Source organism: Thunnus albacares, chromosome 8 (assembly GCF_914725855.1).
Source record: "Thunnus albacares chromosome 8, fThuAlb1.1, whole genome shotgun sequence".
Lineage (NCBI taxonomy): Eukaryota > Metazoa > Chordata > Actinopteri > Scombriformes > Scombridae > Thunnus > Thunnus albacares.
Window position 1 is genome coordinate 34,320,629 of NC_058113.1, and position 14,712 is coordinate 34,335,340.

Sequence of the window (14,712 nt, forward strand, 5' to 3'; positions counted from 1 at the left end):
GTTGGATTATTTAAAACATAATAATTCTTCTAAAAAAGCATCCTGATGCACTTTCTCTTGTCAGTACGGCTGCTTTGTTGAGTCTAATAGGCTGCAGGCTGCGGTCTCAGCTCTCCGCTGCTCTGCAGGGGATTGTGGGTAATGGTCTGACTAGAAACAATAGCTCTCAGGAGCTCTGAGAGCAGCAGCTCTTTGATTGGACGGCGTGACAGAGCAGATAGATCTTCAACACGAGGCAGAAAACAGAACGTTGAATGTGTTTAGACTTCAGTCTTTTGTACAAATGCAACAGAAAGAAATGCAGTTAAATCTGTGTGTTTTCTCCGAGAGGGAAAATTAGAGCTGCGGGCCATGTGTTGAGGAGCTTCAGAGTCTGATTGAGAGGGAAGAGCAGAGTATCTGGAGGGGGGGATAACGAGGGGGGAGGAAGAGGAAGAGGAGGAGGAGGAGGGTGAAGACAGTTTGAGATTCATTAGCAGAGCAGCTGAAGACAGAAGCCGCTGTAATCAAGACAGCAGCGATGAAAAGAGGAAAAATATAAAGAAGAAGACACGGAGAGGAAGATGGAGGGGGAGGAGGGACAGATTCAATTTCATATTATTGCTTCATTTTCTCTTTTTTCTTCACACACAAATCAGAAGTGATGGATGTTTGGAGGAATGAGGTGAAAAGCAGCAGAGAGAGAGACGCTTCTTAACATAATGAAACATATTTGCTCTACAACTGTGGGATTCAATTTCTGTCACAATAATTGAAGCAAAAGAATCAAATGTGAATAAAAATAAATTGAAACCAAAAAAAAAAAAAAAAAAAAACCTCAAAGACAAAACGTAGAATAAAACTGAAGACGAGTGAAACATTTGATCACAATATTCTCTCACTGACTGGATGACGTATACATACATAATAATAATACAGATTATTATTATTATTATTGCTTGTAATATAATGAATATCGTCATTGGTTTTATTATTGTTTGAAGACTTTCAGGTGGGAGGAAGAAGAGATGAACGGAGGGCTCTGGGGGGGAAACATGTATATACATATATATATATATATATATATATATATATAGTAGGGATGTGCAGAGAGCCCAGTATCTGTATCTGTATTTGTATTTGTATTCGAATAAAAGTGAAAAAGAGGCTTAAAAATCCTGTTTTTGTTTTTATTACGCTTTTAATTTTAGAGAATTAAAGATGAAAATTAAAGTGATGTCCAAATGAGGAAATACAAATATGTTATTCGGCAAAACACAAATAGTGGGGGTTTTTTTACAAATATTTGTTTCATACAAATACTTTAAAAATTATTTGTTTTCAGGAAGAAAAAAAACATGTCAAATACCAGCGTGCAGGTCGGTTACATCACTATCTCAGTGTCTCTCCTCTGCTCCGCTGTGACGTCTATCAGCAGGTCTCAGTGAGGGGAGTCACATCCACCTGCTACATGATGCACATTTCTGCACATACCTGCTGTGCTGTCTGTGTGTTATGGGTGTATAAATAGGTAGAGGTCTGTCTGCAATGAGGTGATGAGTAAAGTTTTATCTCAGTAGTCAGCGCAGTCGTCTCTGATCTGGGAGACTCCAGTTAGAGACCCGGTGTGGGGACGTCGTCCTTCATAAGGTAGTTTATTCATGAACACTGATTGTAACACTTTAAGCCTCTTTCCACTTTTAATCGAATACAAATACAAATAATTTTGCTGCCTCAACAAATACAGATATAAATACAAATACTGGGATCTCTGCACATCACTAATATATATATATATATATATATATATATATATATATATATATATACTGTCATGTATTCATGTCATATTCTCAATAAAGATAATGTGGAGAAAAACAACATGTAGAGTTTATGAGCCACAGTTATTTCACTACTAACTGCTCGCTCAGACGACAGAAACAGATAAATATGGAAATGAGACTTTATTGTGAATTCGGCTTCATTAAAACACTCTGATGTTTACTGTGATGCAGTTTTGTTGTTTATGAAGAGATTCAGATGTTTCTTTGTGTACTGACGTCTCCACTGAGTGAAAACTGTTTTAAACACGAGACGCTTCAGTTTAAACGTCACCAGAATCACAACCAGACACGAGTTCAGCTGTACGGAGCAGAGCTATAAAAAAACATATATAAATATAAAGGCAAGAGACAGGTGATCATAAACTTTTACAATAAAAATATGAAGTTAAATTTAATTAAAATTAAGTAATAATTTATATTTTAAGAGATTGAAAAGCTGATATTTATTTGTATTTATTTATTTGACAGGGACAATGCTCATTAATCAACAGAAAAAAGAACGGAGTTAGCATAGAAGGCTAATTACTATATTAAAAACATATATATATAGATATATAGAACAAGATATTGATTAGGAATGTGCAAATGTTTGTCTCAGACGTGACTTACAGCAAGTAATAATCCACAAAGCAACAGAAACATGGACAAATATTTTAGGTACCAACCAAACTCTGTCTGCATCCATCCATACCATAATATACCTGCTGTACGTTATGATCAGCCAATCAGGTGATGGATCGGGTTACCTGGCAGAACTCGGTGATGATGCAGAAGGCGTCTCTCTCCAGGAAGCTGTGGTAGAAGGTGAGGATGGCCGGATGCTGCAGCTGAGACAGCAGCTGGGCTTCCTGAGTGGCTCGCACCGTCTCGTCAGGTCGAAGGTCACCCAGAGGAATCTGCTTCATCACCTTCCTGAAGGGGTCAGAGGTCAGAGGTCAAACAAGTCCTGTAGTTTCTTAAAATTTACTAGAAGAGAACAGTTTTCTAACCGTAAATGCACAAGAATTATATCTGGTGATCGTTTTAAAGAAAACGGGGACAAAAGTAACGTCTGCACACCGACTGTCAGCCACACAAGTTAATCAAAAAGACGACGTTTCAATCCAAATACGATCAATACAGCCTTGCACCTGTGTGACGTCCAGATCATTCAACCTCCAACACTTACAAAAAGCAGAATGAAGCTTCTGAAAAGACATTTTAAATAAAGATAACGGAGCCGTTCTATCAATCAGACCCTAAATCATCAGCTGCTTAAAAACATGACTAAACTAACCTCAAATAACTCTCATTACTGTCTCGATTTTCCCTTCAATTAGAACCAAGTTTCATACTTCTTTCCTGCAAACGTCTTCAGAGATTTGAAGGAAATGACTGATCTGTAAATGAAAGTGTTACCAGAGCAGGTGCAGAGCTGTTAATGTGAAGTCCACCACCGCCATGCTAGCAGCTCTGTGAGGCTGTATGAAGCTAAATGCTAATGCTAACACGCTGATGTTCATGCTGCGTTCATGACACATCTGAGTCTGAGAAATTATGAGTGATTCAACTCAGATTTAATGGACATAATGTAAATTTGTCAATGTACAGTATTTTAAATCCTCACACAACCAACTCTGTTATCAGTCATGCAAACATGGGAATCTTTCCATCCGTCCGACACGACGTGAAGGCAGCGCTAGCATGCTAACGTTTGCTAATTAGCATTACACACAAAGTACAGCTGCGTCATTAGTTTTGCAGTTTGCTCCACTTCTGCATATTTAAAACATCCAGTAAAACATGTGAACATGAACTCATTCATAAAAGTCCTTTATTTATCTTGAGGAACAGAGAATAAACTAACAAATAGATCAGTAACAGAAACGTAACCCTGCTTGTTCTTATAGCTTCTGGATCTTATGGAGCTTATGGTTTTGGAGGAACCTCCTGCAGCACCACAGTTTGAACCCTGAAACTTTTCACAGAGATGTAAATGTTAGATGTAATAAAGCAAAACTTCAAAGTATTCATCACCTTCAGACGGAGGAAGAACAGGCCGCTAGTGGTAGCAGGATGCTAACAGGGGAATAATGGAGCCGTGTGGATATAAACCTCTGTCCTATATCCACCCACCACCTCCTCCTGAGGGAGTTAATCAGCTGCTCCCCCGTCTCCTCTGCTCTTGTTAAATTGGTGAGCGGGTCAACAGGTGAAATGGAGGCTCTGGTTTAATAGCACAGTGCTCCTTTCACCGCCCGGCAAACTGAGAGCAGAGTCAAACTGCGGCGCTGCTGATATGTTAAACCTGTTTAATGTGAACATTCTGTTCAATACGTTCATCACATCGTCCCTCTTTCTGTCTCAAACTCTGTTTTAGATGAAGAACAAGTCAGAACATTTTCTGAAATGAGGAGAAACGCTGAAACAACGTTTATGCAACAAAATTACATTTTCACCTGACGATCAAATAAAGTGAATAAAATGCAGATTTAGTTTAACACCAAAGTTAAGTTCAGCAGCTAAAAAACAGGGTTCAGTTTAGTTTGGTTCAGGTCGGCTGACAGAAACGTCTTTTCAGAAGCTTTTAGCTTTTGTCTGAATTTAGCAGCTCATGAACTTTATTTGTTGCACCTCAACAACACATTAAAGTTAATCAACAGTAGATTTAAGGAGCTGAAACACTTTGGTTCAGTTTAGCAGCTCAAACAGTTTTCAGGCCAGCAAAGGATTCAGGTTCAGGTTCAGGTTCAGGTTCAGGTTCAGGTTCAGGTTCAGGTTCGCTAACAGATCTTTTTAGCAGCTTTTATGGTTGAATTTAGAGCATCAGAAACGTCTCAGGTAGCCGAACTGGACCGACTGCGGGAGTGTCGGCTGCGTTCTGGCGGCTCTGGCCCAGTAATGGTTACCAGATCTGCCTCTAGGTTTCATGTGGATTTTCACGTTTGTGGACTTGGCACATTTGGACCAAATGGACCAGTTTAGGCTGCTTGCTGGGAGTGGAGAGGTCGGGGGGGGGCAGAGGGGAGGGTGGAGCTGCCTTTCCATGGTGGGTCGACTCTGGACCGTGCCGAATCAGAATGATGCAGAAAATTACCCCAAAACTTACAGTGTGGGCCAATGACCGCATGTTAATTAGTTAATTAATTAATTAGGCCTATAGCCCCTCCGGCACTATAAATAGTTTTAGATGAAACACAAACTGTTTGTTGAACTTTAGAATCTTTATTTTGTTGTTTTACAGTGAAACTCAGCAGCTGGAAGGTTTGTTGTTGATATTCTACAGCGATCATGTTTTAATCAAACACTAAAACTTAATTTCTGGATGAAGCTGGTTGTGATTCAGGATGTTTCAGCTGGACTCTGATGTTAAAAGCAGCTGTTTTATATACTGGAGCAGTCGTATTTTATGAGGCTCTATTTTGTTAATGGGACCTTGTTTACCAGTGTTTAATATCATGTGATGGTGGTTCCAGCTGTGGTGCCATGAGCTCAACTCTACAACAATCACGGCCTTCGCTAATTAGTTCACTAAGAAACATAAACAATCCATTACTGACAGTTCAACCATTGAAGCTTTACAGCCTGTTCTGATAACTGGCATCTTGATTAAAACACTGTGGACTCATTAAAACACATCTGAAACATTCAGAGTTTACTGAACATCATGTTGTCTGATGCAGAAATATAAACCTGTCAAGTAGCTGCAGCGAAAGTTCAGTTACCTAACAGGAGAAAAATCTGAATTTCAGTAGTTCTGGTTCAGGTCTGGAGTTTCTTAAAGGGGCAGTTCGTAATGTACTTTACATAAACGATGGGCCTCATGCATGAATGTTTTCTTATTTTTCTCTTATATTTGTTCTCGCGCAAAGCAATAAGAGGAAAATAAGAAAATGCTACATGTGATCATTAGCACAATCCACTAGCAAGCTTTTAAAAGCTAGCTAGTAATTCAGTTTAGCAGCTAACGATAAATCACTTTGGTTAAGATTAGCGGTGTAGTTTAGCAGCTCAGTTTGGTCCAAGTAAGACAGCCGCTAGACTGAATGTCAGTAAATGACCAAATGAAGTTTAGTTTATCAACTAAAACATTTTGTTTGAGCTGCTAAACGGAGCCGTTAGCTAACTTGAACCAGTTTAATCAGCTGAAGCACTTTGGTCCAAGTTAGCTAACACATTGTTAGCAGCTTAACGACTTTAGTTTAAATATGGTTGAATTTAACACCTCGACAACACTGGTTTAAATTAGCCCACAGCTGTTTTATCAAATCAAATCAACTTTATTTATAAAATACTTTACACACAACACAGTTGATCACAGCACTCAGTGAAATGGATCGATGTAAACATGTATGATGATGTTTTTGTCATTCATTCATTCATTCATTCATTCATTCATCGCTGGTCCATTTACTGCGTCATCATGGAGCCTAAACACCGTGTCGTCTCTGTTGTCATCGTCGAGTCCATTTCTGATTTTAATGTTTGCACTAATAACTGTTCACACGTTGCAGTGCTTCACTTAGATTTGTTTTTTTTTAAATAGCTTAATTTTATTTCATGTGGTCTGTCGGTGAAGATGCATAAATCACATTTTTTGTCTCCATCAGGGAATAAAAATAATTCAGCAGAGGCAGAGAAGATATATAGACCAGAGGAGCAGAAATCCCCACCATCCCCCAGCAAATCACAGCCTGGATACGACTCACACACAGGCTGCAATTAAGAACAGCAGAGCCCCAGATCTGTCACACACACACACACACACAGAGATACACACACATACACAGATATACACACACACACACACACACACACAGATACACACACACACACACACACACACACACACACACACACATACAGATACACACACATACACACACACACACACACACTCACACTGTGATTCATGCTGATATAACATCATACATTTCGACTAATGTAACTTTAATTCATAATCTGAGTAAAATCCAAACATTAGCTCTGACATCATCAGTCTTTATATCAAACGATCTGTTTTCCTGATGAAGCCGCTCTGATGAGTCTGATGTTCTTTATTCTTTTTATTTCATGTGCATGTTTGTCCGTCTATTAATACGTTCCTCCTTCTTTTCTCTGCTCTGTGTCTCTCAGCTCTGAGCCCATTGGTTCCCACTAAAAACACCTCATGAATATATTCTTTCATCTTTTTTTAACAGGCTAACAGGCAGGAATAAAACGGCATTTATCATTCATTAAAGTAAACTAGTTTTTGTACTTTACTTGCTACTTCCTGTCCTCCTCATCTCAGAGACATTTAATGGACCTCGTCTCTTCCTCTGTGAGGTTTGTTCATACGAGTGTTTCCAAAGAATGAAAGAGAAGAATTTGAAGTTTCTGTTGTCAGGAAGCAGCAGACATGTTTATCAGTGTTAGAGGAGCAAAATATTTAAAGTATTTGTCTGTTCATGACATTTGTAGCTCAGAACTGATGATGTCACAAGTTTTCTGATCGTGCTTCTTACATGAAGCCTAGTTTTTATGTTGCAATATGTTTATAACTTTGCAGATTAAGATTTTACATAAAATAATGTGATCAACTTATAAAATATGATGCAGGTTAATCAACCCAACAACATTAGAACAATGCTGCATGTTAATGCATCAGTAATAATAATAATAATAATAATAATAATAATAATAATAATAATATTAACACAGGATCATATTTATATAATAACACTCTACTTCTGATACTCTGAGTACATTGTGCTGCCAATATTTTAGTGTCTGAAGTTGTTTTAATTAGTTTTCAGTCACTTTCTGAGTCACTCAGGTTTGTTATTAAAGGACAGAACAGGATCATCAGAAACACAGGAAGTTCTAAAATAGTTCAGGTAAAAGCATGAAACTGGGCTCACTTGTACAGTTTGGGGCTCTGAACATTTTCAGAAATGGAGCCATCGCAAAAACGCCTCGTGGTGGCCATGGCGACCAATTTACTTTCCGCCATAACCTGGTTATGTATATTGCATCATATCTCCTGAACCGAACATGATAACACAGGAAACATGACGTCTACTCCCATGTTCTGATGGTCAAAGATTACAATGACACCATGTACAACATCATAAACTGTTCAGGTGAATCATGGCCGCACAGTTCTTCTGTTATACGCTTTTTTTTCCAAATAGGCGAAAAGTCTATAAAAAGATGGACGTTAAGGGGTTAACTATCCACCTGAACAGTTAATGATGTTGTATATGGTATTATTGTAATCCTTGACCATCAGAACATGTGTTATCATGTTTGGTTCAGGTGATATGATGCAAAATACGGTTATAACGGAAAGCAAAATGGCCGCCACAAAGTGTTTTTTACGATGGCTCCATTTCTGAAAATGTTCAGGACCCCCATACTGTACAAGTGCGCCCAGTTTCACGCTTTTATGAAACATAATTTTCACTATAAAAGCACCAGGAGACTCTTTATGGAAAAAACAATTTTTTTTTAAATGTTCAGTTTTCAATCCAACACAAATCTCTGTTTCAACAGCTCGTCCAAATTAACCATGACCATGTGACCCCAGCGTCACGCCGTCCTCCTCCTGCGTGTCAGTCACGAGTCAGTCACATTTCCAGACGAACTCGTTCTGTATTCAGTTCTTGTTCCTGTCTTCAGTCGTCCTTCCTCGTCTGTCTCCCTCTCTGGTTCAGGTTGGTTCCCTCAGCGTTCCCTCAGCGTTCCCTCAGCGTTCCCTCAGCGTTCCCTCAGCGTTCATACCCAAAACTCTGCCCTGGTTTCCAGCTACCTGCCTGAACCCTCGCACCAGTCTGCCCACTGCCAGCTCCGCGATAAACTGGTTTTCTGACTGATGTTAGAACCTGTTGTGTGTTTTTTCTTGAGAAGTTCCAGAGATATAAGAACCATGTTGATGAGTTTTAGTAACAACACGTCGCCTGATAGTTCAGTATCAGGGATCAATATGTTTAATGACACCGTCACGTCCTACCGGGACTTCTTCTGTTCTCCTTCTGATGCCTTCAGACTTCTTCTGTGGTTAGTTGGACTTTTTGAGGAACTCTTTCATTTGTGTCTCCTGGTTTTGGTTTTCTCTTGTGTGTTCCTCTTGTGTTTTTTGTGTCACCTCTTTAGTTCCTGTTTTATTTTGAAATATTTCCTCCTTGTGTCTGGTCACTTTACTTCCTGTGTTTGATTATTTCTTGTGTCATTTACAATCCCTCGCTGTGTATTTATAGTCCAGTTTTCAGTTCGGTCTTTGTCGAGTCGTCTGTTCTGCCTTCGCGCTGCGTTTGCTTCCTGTGTTTACGGTCTTTGTTCCTGTTCCCGCCGTCTCTTGTGATTTTTTGGTTTCTTTCATTAAATATTCAGCGTCGTATCCAACCTGCCATCCATCCACCTCTGTGACAGACACACAGACGTAGATGTAGCTCTAAAAACTTTTACTGCAGAAAAAAAGTCAGAAATTTGATGATTATGAACCGAGATCACAACTTTATAAGAAGCCTCTTTTTTCTCTTATTTCAAAGTGGATTTACTGATGCTGATCCTGAACATCACAGAGAAACACACACACACGTCTTTGTAAAGTGAAGCTTCTGCTGCTTTTTACACTGTGTGTTTGATGTCTGTGTGTTCTGCTTTCACACAGCGATGATGTTAAGATTAAAGGTGCACATTTTCATGCAAATTGCTTCCCTCCGGTGCAAATGAAGGACTTGTCACAGTATTTCTACAGAGCGGTTCAGTTAGTTTTACTTCTTCTCACCTCGTCTTCAAATCTGTCACTTTGACATTTTAAAGAGACCAGAAGGTCACAAATATGTGCCGACACACACATGAGCGAGTCAGGAAACCGAGTTCATCGAGAGGAAGTTTCAACGACATTTAACAGCCTTAATTCTCTGTTAAAGCCCAGAGGCTGCTGGGATATCAAATTAACAGCCCTAAATGTATAATTCAGTTCATTCACACCTCACTATGATCTGCACTGAGTGCTGCTTTTCTTTTTTTTTTTTGTTTTTTTTTTTTTATTCCTTCCTCCCGGTGTGAAGCTCCTTACTGGAGCCGGGAGCGCCGGCTCGCTGTTGCTATGCAACAACAGTGAAACCCTGTTTGAAGTGTGACACTCTGATTAAAGCTGAGATGTTTCGGAGTTTCTGTGTCTGCCGGGCTGAGAGCAGAACAGGAAGAAGAAACACGAGCTGAGCCGTCAGCAGCTCCAGAGTCTGAGCAGCATCACCGCCGTCCACGCCAAACACCGAGACACCTGAACCAGGAAGAACCAGATCCTCCTGGAGGCTTTTATTAAACTACCTTTACCTCAACTTCAAGCATTTATATTAAAGATCCACTCCAGACGTGTTTAAAGACATAAACATTGTGTCTGTTTGTTTTCTTTCTGACTAAATAAACCAGTACCTCCCTCACCTCCCTCAGCGGGACGTCACTCCTCTTTAATCCAGCGGCAGCAGGAGACTCTGACTCCTTTTATTTCAACATCACAATTAGAGGATACCGGGGGGAGGAGGGGTGATGATGAGGGGGAGATGAAGCTGTTTGTCTCAGCGTGTCCTCCAGCCTCTCTGTGTCTCTGGGAGTCGATGGCGACCCGCCAGCAGCTTTTACAGCCTCATATCCTCTCTTAGCAGGTGTTCAACACTCACACTGAAGAGCTTTTTGTTTTTGACTCGCTGAGCAGATCTGCCTTCAAGCTTCCCAGAAGATGCCAAACAGGAAGTGAATAAATCATCGCGCGCTGACACAACAGAGAGCCAGACTTTTAGCGTGTCAGCAGGCGCAGGTGGGCGAGAAAAAGAAGCAAAGTTTTTTTTTCGAGCTTCGATCGATCAAGCGGCAGCAGATCACAGCGGCGGAGCGGTGACAGAGTTTTTTTTATGATGAGTTCGTAGGACGTCAGAGCTCCTATAAATACTGAGGATCAAACACTCACATCCACCTCAGAGCAGGGTTTCTGAATCATCCAGAAGATTTTGGGGGGCTTTGATGTCAGATCCCATAAAAGGTGTGAACACAGAGGGGGAGAGCTGAGCTGATACCTGGAACCTCCAAGTATCCAGTGAAGAGACTCCTCCTGTATGAATTTCAATCAGGATTTAGAAAATCCTGTTTTACAGATACACCTTAAATGTATCTGACCGGATTAGAAAAGACGTGGATGGAAGGAAGTCATGTGATCAGTTTCTTCTGGATCTATTTGATGCTCTGAACAACGGGAAGGTTACTGGATTTAACTGAAACCAGGTGATCTTCTAATGTTAACATACAGAACAAAGACAAACAGACCAGCTCAGCCTTTAACTTCCAACAGGTCTTCTTGGGGGGGTCTGTGTGACGTTTTGAGCTCCGGGTTTCAGGTCATCAGCAGCTTTTGACTGAAGGACCATCTCAGCTTTTCAAAATAAACTCCAGAAGGCTCCAAACAAATGAACTGATGTTAAAACTTTAAACCCATTTACACAAGTTGAGTCTGATCAGAGGAGAACAGGAGATCATGTAGAAGAAGACGGACATTGAACATATAAAATAAAGGTTTTAATTTACAAACTAAACTTTTCTGTTCTTGCCATTAATTCCTCATGTTTCATTCTGAGCATCATCATCATCATCATCGTCATCCAGCTCTAACAGCAGATAAAAACAGACTCCAGGTACATCAGCTGCTCCGACATAAAAACCCTCAGACGGATGTTTTTGTTCACTAGTTTCCATCAGAAACGCAGTGAACTCAACTCTGACTCATCATCAGTTTTTAAGTTGATATATTGAACTTGTTTCCAACATCCAGCAGTTACAGAGCAACATTATCATTCATGTGGAGTCGTGTTTCTGTCCACCTGGTGAATGTTTTTACTCTCTACCAACTCCTGAGGGAAATATCTGGCTCTTTAGCTGCTAAATGCTCCACTATGTTCACCAGCTAGTCTACAGCTAACTGTGTCTGTTTGCCGTTTGGTACCAAAACGACGCTATGAGACACTGAGAGTGAACCAGAACAGTAAAAGTTGCAGCCGGACAGATAAACAACGAGCTGAAACTCACTATAAAGCTCCGTAAAGCCGAGAGGAGCTGCAGAGTCTCTGATGATTCTCTGTAGGTTCATCACCAACACATTACACACTGACACATCATATAACAGTGTTATAGAAATACTGATTATCGCTGCTTTAAAGTCTTGAACAGAGAAATGAAGCCGAACCTCTGGGTCTGTGATTGGTCTGAACTCCACAACAGGCTGTCAGAGTAACAGAGACCAGATCACATCAGCTGATCATTTTTCTTTTTTAACGACAGAAACATGTCAGTCAATCAATGAAACTTCCTCTCCGGTGTTTCCCCAGTAGGAAACGTTCTGTTTCCAGTGAAGAAGAGACTTCCTGTGTGGGCGGACAGACCTCAGAATCCTCTCAAAGCTTCGTCCGCTGGTTCCATCGCTTCACTGACAAACGGGATAAAAAAACGAACAGGTGCTGCTCTCCTGTCGCCATGGATACCGCATCCCAACGGACAGCCGAGGTCATGGCTCATCAAAAACCTACTAAATACAGTTGTGGAGTTTTTATTGTATTTTCTTTTTGCTCTGTCGATGGAGTCGGTTTCATAACCTGTCAGGTGAGAGATGAGCTCCTCTCGTCACAACTGAGATTAACTTTTTTATGACATACAGACAAAAAAAAAAAGGAAAAGTTGTGAAGCCTGGATTTGTCTCTGATGCTCAGAGATTTATGAGCAATCACTGAAACATTGATCAGGACACAATGTCTAAATCTGGCAGAGGAGGAGAGACGAGGAGGAGGAGGGAGGAAGGAGGGGGGAGGAAGGAGGGGGGAGGAAGGAGGGGGAGGAAGGAGAGGGGAGGAGGGGGGAGGACTTGTCAGATGGTGAAAGGGCAGAGATGATGATGACTCCAAACATTGACTCACCATCTGTTTTCTGACAAAACAAAGACTCATCGTGGTCCAGTTCTCTCTCTCTGTGTGTGTCAGCAACTGTCTGAGTGCCCTTGAGCAACACACTGAAAGTACAGCAACATGTCTGCTCTGTAAATCCCTTCCTGTGTCCTCCTTTAAGAAGGAAATCAGAAACCAAAAGGATTTGGTTCCAAACAGCAAATCAAATCTTTATAAATCGATAACGAGACGTAATCAGTGATCAGACGGTCGCACTGAGCCTGATTGCATCCTGCTCTCTCTGAACAACAACCCACATCAGCTTCCTGCTAAAGTCTCCTTCTTATCTAACTTACAAACATCAACACACGTCTTGTTCTGCGGCTTGTTGAACGAGCCACCAGACAAACATTCACCGCTAACTTCAGTTAGCAGCTAGATGCTAATTAGCTCAGATCCTGAGACTAACGGCGACGGTAGAAAATGTGTTTGGGATGAACAGAAATGACAAACTGAACCAGGCGCTGACTACAACGAAGCACGTCTTCTCATGCTGTTACTATGGTTACTATCACCGGCTGGCTACTCAAGCGCGACACCTGAAATGTTCCGGCGGTACGAGTCCATCCAGGACAGATACTCACAGATACGCTGCTCTGCTCTGCTGCGTGTGACGATATCAGCTAAAGCACATATAGACCTTCATATATGCTAACAAACAGTAATGAAGCTACATGTATATGTGTCTCTGCAGTGGGAGGTCAGAAGTCAGAGGTCAGGGTTGTCTACTCCATTAACATACATGAAGGGGGCAAAATATTAGGAACACTTTCAATATAATGCTCTCCAGTACACCACCGCTCACTACAACTCACTACTGTCTAGAATACTAGAATTTATAGCTGTTGTATTTGGTGCATTAGATTGTTCAGGTGAGCAGTGAGATTATTACATCACATGATCAGGAGAGTCCTGAGTGTCTGTGTTCAGTCACATGGAGGAGATGAACACAGACGGAGAGGAAACAGCTCACAGTGTCTCTGCTGGAGTGAGGAACTGGTAGTAAGTGGTGACTTGTGTCTGCTGAACACTACTTGAGTCCAGACTGAGATGACAGCATGTTTCTGCAGGTTTACAGCAGGACCAGGACCTGAGAAAATCCTCACACCTCCTCCTCCTCCTCCGTGTTCATCACGTCTGTCTGACTTCTCACCTCACAGGACGTGTGACGAGCACACGACAGGGACGAGAGCCCGCTGTCATCTCCCACTGTAGCTTCAGTAAATCCTGCTGTCCACTCCCATCCAGAGGCAGACAGCCGAAACACACCGCTCAGTGTGTGAGTGTGAGTGTGTGAGTGTGTGTGAGTGTGAGGGAGGTCGAGGAAGTGACAGAGCGTGACAGGTAGAAACCGAGAGACAGGACGAGTGAGAGAGATTGATGCAGACACAGAGAGAGAGAGAGAGAGAGAGAGAGAGAGGTGGTGAATCCTTCCTGTAGTTTACAGTGAATCAGTGAATCACACTTCTTTACTTTTAAAAATCTGCATGTTGCAGTTTGATTAATTTACTAAAATCTGTCGTCTCACTGACCAACCAGACAGAAGCTCTTCATCACCGGTCACATGCAGTAAATATAAATAAATAACATTTAACAACTTGAATTGTGTTGTAGTGTAAAATATTTTTATATAACGTCTGTAAGAAGTCTCCTCCCATTGGCTCACAGAGACCGGGGGGTGAGGTCTGCAGTTGGACCCTGTTACCGTGGAGATACAAGGTTTCTGGCGTCTCGCAGTAGCTGAGGTTACTGTGTTGTGGGTTTTTTGGATGACGCGGTGTTAACCTGCTTCACTGAGCTCAGATCAGCTCAACCACAGGAACACACTCCTCACTGTACACTGTGTGTGTGTGTGTGTGTGTGTGTGTGTGTGTGTGTGTGTGTGTGTGTGTAGCTTCACAGCTCAATGCTGCCATCTGCTGACACTCTGCAGAACT

The 14,712-nt window shown here is 41.3% G+C and overlaps 1 protein-coding gene across 6 annotated transcripts in view; it reads right to left on the minus strand.

The window, feature by feature from the left end:
* The window catches only part of nek11 (NIMA-related kinase 11), an 85,862-nt gene that overhangs the window by 62,319 nt on the left and 8,831 nt on the right, over positions 1-14,712 (minus strand). For 5 of the 6 annotated variants that reach the window (XM_044358170.1, XM_044358168.1, XM_044358167.1 and 2 more), the window contains one exon: positions 2,570-2,735. In XM_044358170.1, coding sequence (XP_044214105.1) covers positions 2,570-2,735 — 166 coding nt within the window. Of the gene's footprint in view, positions 1-2,569; positions 2,736-3,221; positions 3,485-14,712 lie in introns of those variants that run through there. The other variant, XM_044358173.1, reaches the window with a different exon arrangement.